Source organism: Electrophorus electricus, chromosome 4 (genome assembly GCF_013358815.1).
Source record: "Electrophorus electricus isolate fEleEle1 chromosome 4, fEleEle1.pri, whole genome shotgun sequence".
Lineage (NCBI taxonomy): Eukaryota > Metazoa > Chordata > Actinopteri > Gymnotiformes > Gymnotidae > Electrophorus > Electrophorus electricus.
This window is the reverse complement of record NC_049538.1, coordinates 30,579,066-30,589,878: the sequence shown is the minus strand read 5'-3', so window position 1 is coordinate 30,589,878 and position 10,813 is coordinate 30,579,066. Positions and strand designations below refer to the sequence as shown.

The following is a 10,813-nucleotide window of genomic DNA, read 5'->3' as shown; positions in this document are numbered from 1 at the left end:
AAATCAACGTCCATGCGTTTTAAACACTAAGTATTATTTATTCGTTTTCAAGAATGAAAACCTCCAGGTTAGATGCACTCAAACACGAAATGCACGGCAAAGTCACGAGACAGTTGCCACCAGTCAAAGTGCGTTCCTCGCGCCGCCCTGCCCCTCTTGTAACCATGACAACCACGGAGCAAACATTACTAGCGCGAGCACTTTCTGAGCACTTTCGTTGCTAGCGCGAGCACTTTACTCCACCACGGGCCTTCAAGTGCCTTTGCGCCACACATATTAATCACACTTTAGGATGGACGCGGATTATGTCGGACGAGCTGTTGATGAGGAACTGGAAAAGATGCAAGTAAATGTCTCTGATACGGACTCAGAAACGGGCACGGACACCGAGCAGGACACCACGGCGTCTGATGCCAAGGTGTGTGAGCTGGGATATCAGTGCTGCAGGTACAGGTGTGCTGCATGTACTTGGGAAGCAAAAGCCTGCTGTGTTAGTTAACTGGCTGAGGATACGGCTCTGGGTTAGCTAGCTATGTGATTTATGAAATGCATTTAGAAGAAAAAGTGGATGGTGTGTGTTTTTATACTTCTTATATTTTCTTTAAGTGCAGCTGAAGAACAGCTTTCCCGAGTCGGTGCTCACCTATGTGGAAGCATCAAACAGCCGACTGAATACCTTCGAGCGGCTCATCCTTGAGGATCTAGACGATGAAGGAACTGGTGAGGCACGGCGAACACTGCCTGGTCCGGCCCGGAGTGCTCCTATTTCCCCTCTTTCACGGGTTTGTTGTTGTGTATGTCGTGTGCAGGGGCCACGTATGCTGAGGTGCCGGGGCTGAATCACTGGGGTGATCTTCTGGAGGAACTTTTCTCACCTTCTGGAGAGGATCCAGTCCAGCTGAAGGAAGCGGTCAGTCATCTTTCACTTTACTGGAATTCGCACTGCGTAACAATGCAGGAATGAGACCATCACCAACAATAATAATGTAATGTTTCAGTTGAACTAATCAAAATACCCCACATTTTAATATCTTATAATACTTAATAGCCTAAATAAAAGTTTAGCTAGATGCTTTATTAATCCCGAAGGAAACACCTCTATGTTTCTTTATGTATATTTCTGTGTGTGTGTGTGTGTGTGTGTGTGTGTGTGTGTGTGTGTGCGTGTGTGTGTGTGTGTGTGCGTGTGTGTACGTGTGTGTGTGTGTATGTGTGTGTGCATGTTTAAGCACTTTGCTTGCACAGCTGATGAAGGACCTCTGTCCGAAATGTCCCGTTTCTCTGGAAACTCTGTGAACTTTACTCAAAATTATTCAAAATTGTAGTAAAGTACACAGAGTTTCCAGAGAAACAGAATGTTTCAGACAGAGGTCCTTCATCAGCTATGAAAGAAAAGTGCTACTAAAGTTATATCTTTACATTTCTTACTACAGTACAGTACAGTTACTCACTTAGAATCATCTTATATATATGTGTGTGTATGTGTGTGTGTGTGTGTGTGTGTGTGTGTGTGTGTCTCCGCACACACGTTTATATGTATATGTAGATCCTTTCTGAAATTGAGAAACAGGTAGCAAGTCCAAGCGAAGTTGACCAGAGTTGCTATGAAGATTTTGCGGCTTCCTCACACACGGATGATGGTTTGTTTGCATGTGGGAATTATAGCCAAACTCTAATGTGTTGTGGGTATGCGGTTATGTCATTGCTGAAGTTGAAGACTTTATTCTTTTAAATCTCACCCAGATTTTATGGGTGTTGGACATTAGCAAACTGGACCTGCCAAGGCATGATGGAGGCCTGATTGCTATCTGTGTGAACATCACGTTGCTTTCAGATCAGACCGAATTCGATTCCTACAAAGAGTGTGAAAGGCGGTTCATTTTTGAATGGAAAGAACTGGAGGAGAGACTGAAGACAGAGGAGGAACAGAGGCTGGAACGGCTAGAGGCTGAGAGGGAGCGGGAGGAGGTGAAGAGGCGCAGGCAGCAGGAATTAAGGAGGAAGGAGAAAGTCTGTTTGGTAAGTTTAGCTCTGAGTAACTCTTAACGGATCGCTGATTGCTGTTGGTGCTTACCTGGAAATGAGGAAACGTGGAAAAAAAGTGACGCCTGTTTTTTAAACATGTTTATTTATAGTTTGAAAATGCTAAGGCTGTAGAAGGAGAGTGTGATACAAGCAATGATCTTTCGCTCGAAGTGACCAAACAGCAGGTATGTTTGATTGTGATATCTGTTATCCCACACCAGCTGGACACGTGTGTGTTTCTTACACTTATGTTTCCATGTGGACCGTCTGTCTCAGGAGCTGATCAAGAGGCTGGAGGAGCAGCTGGAAGAGGAGAGGCAGGTGTTTGAGAAGGAGCAGCAGGAGGAGCGAAGGAGAACCATGGAGCAGCACAGCAAAGCGGCAATGAGGCTCCAGGCAGCTTTCAGAGGGAGCCTGGCCCGTCGCTGGTGCAGGGAGGAGAACAGGAGGAGACAGGAGGAGAGGGAGAGGAGGAGAGTGAGGGAGGAGAAGCTGAGGAGAGAACAGGAGGAGGAGAGGAAGAGAGTGGCAGAGGAGGAGAGGAGGAGAGAGAGGGAGGAGAAGCTGAGGAGAGAACAGGAGGAGGAGAGGAGGAGAGTGACAGAGGAGGAGAGGAGGAGAGTGAGGGAGGAGAAGCTGAGGAGAGAACAGGAGGAGGAGAGGAAGAGAGTGGCAGAGGAGGAGAGGAGGAGAGAGAGGGAGGAGAAGCTGAGGAGAGAACAGGAGGAGGAGAGGAGGAGAGTGGCAGAGGAGGAGAGGAGGAGAGTGAGGGAGGAGAAGCTGAGGAGAGAACAGGAGGAGGAGAGGAAGAGAGTGGCAGAGGAGGAGAGGAGGAGAGAGAGGGAGGAGAAGCTGAGGAGAGAACAGGAGGAGGAGAGGAGGAGAGTGGCAGAGGAGGAGAGGAGGAGAGAGAGGGAGGAGAAGCTGAGGAGAGAACAGGAGGAGGAGAGGAGGAGAGTGGCAGAGGAGGAGAGGAGGAGAGTGAGGGAGGAGAAGCTGAGGAGAGAACAGGAGGAGGAGAGGAAGAGAGTGGCAGAGGAGGAGAGGAGGAGAGAGAGGGAGGAGAAGTTGAGGAGAGAACAGGAGGAGGAGAGGAGGAGAGTGGCAGAGGAGGAGAGGAGGAGAGAGAGGGAGGAGAAGCTGAGGAGAGAACAGGAGGAGGAGAGGAGAGTGGCAGAGGAGGAGAGGAGGAGAGAAATGGAGGAGAAGCTGAGGAGAGAACAGGAGGAGGAGAGGAGAGTGGCAGAGGAGGAGAGGAGGAGAGAGAGGGAGGAGAAGCTGAGGAGAGAACAGGAGGAGGAGAGGAGGAGAGTGGCAGAGGAAGAGAGGAGGAGAGAGAGGGAGGAGAAGCTGAGGAGAGAACAGGAGGAGGAGAGGAGGAGAGTGGCAGAGGAGGAGAGGAGGAGAGAGAGGGAGGAGAAGCTGAGGAGAGAACAGGAGGAGGAGAGGAGAGTGGCAGAGGAGGAGAGGAGGAGAGAGAGGGAGGAGAAGCTGAGGAGAGAACAGGAGGAGGAGAGGAGAAGAGAGAGGGAGGAGGTGCAGAGGAGAAGAGAAGAGTACGAGAGAGCAAAGGAGCGAGAGCGCCATCGCATGGAGAGGGAGAGGCGAAAGGAGGAGGAAAAGGAACAAGCAGGGAGGATGGAGAATGAGAGAAAAATGAAGGATGAGGAGAAGAAGAGGAGTGGAATGAAAGAGAAGATAGCAGGGGAGGAAAGGAGGGGAGTGCAGAAGGAGGTGAAGAAAAGAGAGGAGCAGAGGAGGCAGGAGGAGGAGAAAAAGATGGAAGAAGAGCAAATGAAAAGAGGGAATGAGAGTGAACCAACGAGGGGAGTGGAACGAAAAACACAAGAGAAAAAGGAGAGCCAAGGACATGAGGGAGAGGTGAAGAGGAGCAATGAGGAGAAGCCAGAGCAGAAATCTCAGCTGAAAAACAAGAGCCAGGAAACCATGATTCATAGGAGTAGAGAGGAGAAAGGAGAGGGAGTCCAAAAGCCCGACAAGGACGACAGGAAGGAGGACACACTGGCGCGCGAGAGGACAGGACAGCTTGTCCCCCAGCCGGGTCTGCCCCACTCAGAGAAACGCCCCTTAACCACGCCGTGCCGCCCCAGCAGTGGACCTCCGGAGCGGCTGGAGCGCTACGTCAGCCCGGCGCTTCCCACCGCCTCCACCTGCGATGTCGCCGCAGCCCATTTATGCGGGGCCGAAGAAGGGGAACTGGACAGTACGGGGCGGCGGTGTGCCACAGCGCATCTGGCGGAGGGCCGTGACCTCAGCATGCGGGAGTCCAGCTCCGTGGGTCTGCCTGAGAGCACGGAGCAGAAGCGGCTGGCCTGGATGCTGAGCTGCGTTCCGTGGTCCAAACTGTCCATGCAGAACAGGAGGAAGGAACCCCAGGGCCCCCCCAGGAGGAGGGCAGGCAGGAGGGCCTCGAGGCCCAGCCTACCGCCGGTACCCCTGGACACGGTGCTCCAGTCTGGGCCCTGGAGCTCTCTCAAACAGGTAGCACAATCTTATGTCTAAAACCTCCTTGTTTTTAGCACTTTGCCTTGAAGAAATGGGATTTAATACAATTGGTTGTTTTGTTGTTTCTTCACTAAAATTTCACTAGACTTTTCTGTTGTTTTGTCTGTGATTTGTTTTGTTTTCTCTGTTCTGTGTTTACTGTGTCTGTTGTCCTTGTTCCTTATTAATACCAACCCCAGATAACCACAGTGACACTGGAAGACCTGCCCGGCTGCAGCCTGTCCACGTTGTCTGCGTGCAGCAGGCTACGGTCCCTAACACTCCAACGGTGTGGGTTGCAGACGCTGGACGGGTTGGGCCAGTGCAGCGATCTGAAGTACATCGACGTACGGGTACGTACCTGCACCGTGCGAGCAGCCTGGCGCTCAGACGTCTCACGCGCACTCACGTTTCCTGGGTCTGAAGTCGAAATGTTTGCGTTCTAAGGAGAACGGCATCACGTACGTGGACTGTGGGGGTCTGGCCCGGCTCCAGGTCCTCCTGCTGGACAGGAACCAGCTGGCGAGCGTTCACGGCATGGACGGGGCCGCTAACCTGACTGTCCTGCAGCTGTCGTACAACGTCATCTCGCGCGTTAGTGAGTGTCTCGGTGGTTACAGCGTGCTTGTCCAAGGATTTAAACTCACCAGTCTAGCTCTCCTGAAGACATTCATCAGATGGGATTTACCATCAATGTGTTAAATTATGCTTGACACTAAACTGTAGGAGGGTCTCACTCCAGGATCCGAGCTGCTACTGATGACGGGTACAAGTTTACATGCCATTTGTTAATACTTTTATCATCCACTAGAGGGCAGCATTCTCTCGTGAAGGTCGTTATCTCTCTACTAGCTCGCTGTAATATGGGCCCTCTTAGGGCCCTCACACACTTTCAGCATATTTTCCTCCCTTTTTTTGTTGGGTTTGCCAGGTGGTTTGGGATCTCTGAAACAGCTTCAGCGACTGGCGGTCGATCATAACCAGCTGATCAGCACGAGAGGACTTGGTGACGTGTTCACGCTGTTGCATCTGGACTGTTCCTATAACCACCTCAGCCACGTGGACGGTCTGGAGAACTGTGCCCTTCTCAACACACTGGACCTGAGAGGGAACAGTATGACCGAGGTGAAGTGTGTGCTGAGGTGATCCGCACCCAAACACTGTCAACCACAGACATGTGATCAGGGAGGTCATTTTATCGAAACCGTAGCACTGTTTTGAATAAATAGGTGTTCGAGACAGTTCAAGACAATGAGTAATGTCTAGTAGCTTGTCATTTCTCTGACTAGTTACCAGTCTTATTTGAGCATACCTGCTCTGTCTGCAGGTAACGATAATAATAGAGCTGCGCGATTCAGTAAAAGAATCAGTATAGAAACGTTCTGTGATGGTAAAGGTGTAGGTAACGACATCCCTGTGAATGAGGGGCGTTCGATAACGCGCTGGAACACCGATGTTGCGGGTGATGCCAGCACTTTCATTCTCTATTAGTGGGAGCAAACAGAAACATTTGGACTTTGTGTAAAATGACACTCTATGGTGCGGTCCTTCAGTCGGTAAGGTGAAATCAAGTAGACATACATCGTCGTGCCAGTTTATTGACTGGCATAGACAGGCTGGCGTTGTGGCACTTTGGCCATACAGTTCCTTGAGTTCTCCTGCCTTTTGTTTGTCTTTAGCTCCCACTGTTGAGTAACCATGTGCTGCTGAGGGAGCTCTATGTGGACGAGAACAGTGTGTCCTGCCTGCGGGGCCTCACCTCCAGCTGGCTGCCACTGCTGCGCTGCCTCTCCCTGGCCCACAACAGGTGAGCGTGGGCTGCCAGGACTAGGATCGGTGAGCCGTCAGGCCTGCGGTGTTGTGTCTTTCAGTTCTGATCTGTGCTGCTCTTAGTAAGTTTCACGTGGTGACCAAGATTTGACCAGTGCTTGTCTGAGTATAACAGAATGATCTTGATTGATTTCATTTTTGTATTGCCTGTGATCTTTGTAAGCATCACACAGCTTCCGCCGCTAATGGACTTGCTTTCACTGAGGACGCTGGACGTGAGTCACAACTGTCTCTCAGGTAGGACATCTGATATCTGTTTATTTATATGTGCTTTTCTATGTGAAGTGTATACATTTTTTCCTACACCTTTCCTTGCTACTGGTGCCTAGCAGGTCACATGGAGGACAAAACTCTGTCATAACACTGGAATTGAACATTCACTTCTCTTCACCATAGTATGTTCCATATCTGTTGCTGCTAAATGGAGCTGGAGAAAATATACTAGCCTATGGTGTCATCCATCATGTAGGCAATTTGTTTGTATACTCTCCGATTAACTTAAATCTCCTACTTGCTCCCTCATTGAGGAAACAGTGCTAGGAAATGTTTAATTAGATCTGAAAGTAGTTCTGTTTTACTCCTTAATGAATCAGGCACATTTGGGCAGCATGTTGATGGATTAGACTTGTGGATTAGACTTGCTGTGCCATTTCGGTGATGAGCAGATGTCTGCTGGTGTTTTCTTCCAGAGCTGAGGAGTGTCTGTGAGAGCCTTCAGGGGTGCTCTTCTCTCCAGGAGCTGGACCTAACTGACAACCCTGTGCAGCAGGAGACAACATGGAGGTGAGGTCTGGACAGATCATCGTTGTACAGTGGCCAAACCGTCCTCCTGCTAGTGACCGTTCTTCTAATACATCACTGAGGGGAAGGCCAGAGTGTTCTAGCTTATTAGGGAATGACTGGAGTACCCCCTGTTTGAAGAACTTTCTTACTATTATCATTATTATTATTAGTTACCTTTATATAGCACCTGTCTCAATGTGACGGGCCAGGCAGAATCAGACACTCGCAGATAGACTGAGTGAGTAGATGAGGATGTCAATATGTGTAATCACGAACCTCCCTGTGTCTTCTTGAAGGATGTCGTTGATGAAAGCTTGAAACACTACACCGAGACCGTAGGGCATCACTTTGTACTCATAGCGACCCCTACTGGTAATGAAGAGGTGGTCTTCCACTCATCTCCCTTCTTTATTCCTGTAAGGTTGTAAGCACTATGGGGGTCTAATTTGGTGAAGTTTGCCTCTCGTAGCTGTTCCAGGGCGACGGGGATGAGCGGTAGCGGGTAAGCGTATTTCTTGGAGATCTGGCTGAGATTACCATAATCGATGTAGGGGCGAAGACCACCGCCCCTCTTCTTTACACAGAAGAAACCCGACGCCAGGGAGAAGTGGGGGGGCTGAACGAAGCCTTGCTTCAGTGCCTCGTCTGCTCCATGGCTCTCTCCTCCTCCTGGGAGAGGATAGATGTGAGCCTTGGGTCATGCAGCTCCCTCCAGGAGTTCAATGGGACAATCATAGAGACAGTAAGGGGGTAACAAAGCAGCTTTCTTTTTACTGAACATGCTAGCGAGGTCCTGATATTCTTGAAGAGGTGAAAAAGTTCGGTCGTCTGCAGGACTCTCGTGGTGGAACAGAGTTTAATCACGGGCAAGGTCAAACAGTCCTTCCGGCATTGAGTCGACCACTGAGTTATTTCCTTTTGGGGCCATGATATGCTTGGGTTATGTTCTTCAAGCCAAGGTAGGCCCATAATAACTGGGAATGATGAAGCTTTTAGGACAAGAAACGAGAAGAGTTCGGAGTGGAGTGCGTTGGTGGTGAGTTTTACAGGTGTAGTGCAGAGAGATATGGAACCAGCCCCTACTGGTGATCCATCCGGAGTGGGCAGATAAAGGGTCTTGCATAAAGGCTCTACTGGGATATTTAATTCTTCTACTAGACGGGCATGTGTGAAGTTCCCCTTTGCCCCAGAGTCAACTAGGGCTGTGAAAATAGAGGATGGAGTATGAGACCCAACATAGACAGGCAACATAAATAACTTAGCTACCATCTTTTGCTTAGGTAAGGCCACTGCCTGGGTTTGTGGTGTGGGAGTCATGCCTCCTCTATGACTCAGTGACACAGATCTTTTTGGTCTAAGTGACTACAGTTCCTCCTGTTTGAGTGACTGCAGTTCCTCCTGTTTGAGTGACTGGAGTTCCTCCTGTTTGAGTGACTGCAGTTCCTCCTGTTTGAGTGACTGGAGTTCCTCCTGTTTGGGTGACTGGAGTTCCTCCTGTTTGAATGACTGGAGTTCCTCCTGTTTGGGTGACTGGAGTTCCTCCTGTTTAAATGACTGGAGTTCCTCCTCTTTGAGTGACTGGAGTTCCTCCTGTTTGAGTGACTGCAGTTCCTCCTCTTTGAGTGACTGGAGTTCCTCCTGTTTGGGTGACTGGAGTTCCTCCTGTTTGACTGACTGGAGTTCCTCCTGTTTGAGTGACTGGAGTTCCTCCTGTTTGAGTGACTGGAGTTCCTCCTGTTTGACTGACTGGAGTTCCTCCTGTTTGACTGACTGGAGTTCCTCCTGTTTGAGTGACTGGAGTTCCTCCTGTTTGACTGACTGGAGTTCCTCCTGTTTGACTGACTGGAGTTCCTCCTGTTTGAGTGACTGGAGTTCCTCCTGTTTGAGTGACTGGAGTTCCTCCTGTTTGACTGACTGGAGTTCCTCCTGTTTGACTGACTGGAGTTCCTCCTGTTTGAGTGACTGGAGTTCCTCCTGTTTGAGATGGAAAGGTTGGTTTTGGCCTGGCAGGAGCAGCCCTGCGTGCATTCCTGTGCTTAGCATTACACGTTTGTCCCAGAGTGGGTACATGGGCGCGGAGTGGAGAATAAACATTCCACTTTAACAGTGTTTCTGGACTGGATCGGCGGGCTCACCAGTGCGGCCATGTCCGATATTAGATTACTTCGTGACATCTGTCTGCACGTGCGCTTAAGTGCCTGTAATTCTGAAGATCTTTCCTCCTGGGGTCACGTTTCTGTCCGTGTGCATGCTTACTTCAGAAGACAGGCGAGACGGGACTTTGGCTTTCTGAGTGCGAGACACGGGGCTTTGGCCTTGAGTGCTGACATAACTGAGACGTAAACATAGCAAATTAACAAGCAACTTGCGTCACTTTTTATTTATTATATATACAATATAAAATGTGACTGCATCTAGCCATGGAGCCCACGGTCCAGGCATGTCTATGCTCCGTGTTAGTGAAGGTGACACACACCGACACACACACACACGAGCGTGTATGAGCTGTGCCGCGTGTTTTACGTGGCAGGCGGACGGGGAGTTTACTCAGCCCGCTGTCTGCGTCGGCCCGACCTTGGCCTGACCCTGAGTGCCCACAGTGGAATCAGGCTCCACGGTTTCTCTTTTCTCATCCTTGGCCAACGACAACAGCAGGAGAATTAGCACGCCAGAGGACATCTCGAAGAGGGAGGACGAGGAGAGCGTCTATGCTGTAACGGATCGAGCTGACGTGCAAATAGATGCCCCTGGGTGGTTTATTTCATTGTTATTCTGCGCGCAGAGTCAGATAGCCGTTGTGTACTGGGCTGTTTCAGTGTGTCGTATAAAGACTGTGTTATTGGTAATTCATCTACCTACTTACTGAACTCAGTGTGGGTAGATGCGCTTTAAAGCTGCAATTTGGTCTTTGTTTGTTTATTTATTTTTGTGTGCTCAGGCTTATGAAAACATGGATGTAATAACTAGAAGTATTAATAAACTGCTTGATTAACTTTGAAAGACATTACTTTTGATGGTTTGCACATGCACTGTAAAAACAATTTGTATCTTCACAGTTATTACCTTTCTCACTATTTATTTCTCTGTCTTCTCTCTCTCTTTCACACACACACACACACACACACACAGACACACACACACACACACACACACACACACACACACACACAAATGTTGTCACAGCTCACAACCACTGCATTTGTACTCTTATGGAAGTCTTCTTTAGAGGGGCAGTCAGATATTTGGTCTGTGGCCCAGTGAGCTGTTTTCACTTCTAATCCAAGCTAAGTGTCATCATGGCATTTCTCTGACCAAAGCTGGTTCCTCCACACACACGCCACACTTGTTTACTTTCCCTGGTCCGAAATGTCAAACTCATTAAACGCTTCACAAGCTTTTCCTGACTGAATTCATCTGCTCAACATAAATGCTCTCCAGTGAAAACCCATGATGGGTGGAAGTGACAATAAAAGAGAGAGAGAGAGAGTGGAGAGTGAGTGAGTGAGAGAGTGTGTAGAGTGAGAGTGTGGAGAGAGTGAGTGAGAGAGAGTGTGTGGAGTGAGAGTGTGGAGAGAGTGAGTGAGTGAGAGTGGAGTGAGTGGAGAGAGTGAGAGAGAGTGTGGAGTGAGTGTGGAGAGAGTGAGTGAGAGTGTGGGGTGAGTGTGGAGAG

The 10,813-nt window shown here is 49.4% G+C and overlaps 1 protein-coding gene across 1 annotated transcript in view; it reads left to right on the top strand.

Moving 5' to 3' along the window:
- The first annotated feature begins 230 nt into the window (after positions 1-230).
- The window catches only part of lrriq1 (leucine-rich repeats and IQ motif containing 1), a 32,088-nt gene continuing 21,505 nt past the window's right edge, over positions 231-10,813 (top strand). The window contains 14 exon segments of the mRNA XM_035525454.1: positions 231-418; positions 612-720; positions 810-910; positions 1,547-1,640; positions 1,835-2,019; positions 2,136-2,210; positions 2,302-2,514; positions 3,622-4,527; positions 4,731-4,883; positions 4,978-5,128; positions 5,462-5,655; positions 6,210-6,337; positions 6,524-6,597; positions 7,050-7,143. Of these exon segments, the coding sequence (XP_035381347.1) occupies positions 293-418; positions 612-720; positions 810-910; positions 1,547-1,640; positions 1,835-2,019; positions 2,136-2,210; positions 2,302-2,514; positions 3,622-4,527; positions 4,731-4,883; positions 4,978-5,128; positions 5,462-5,655; positions 6,210-6,337; positions 6,524-6,597; positions 7,050-7,143 (2,603 nt within the window). The 5' untranslated portion in view covers positions 231-292.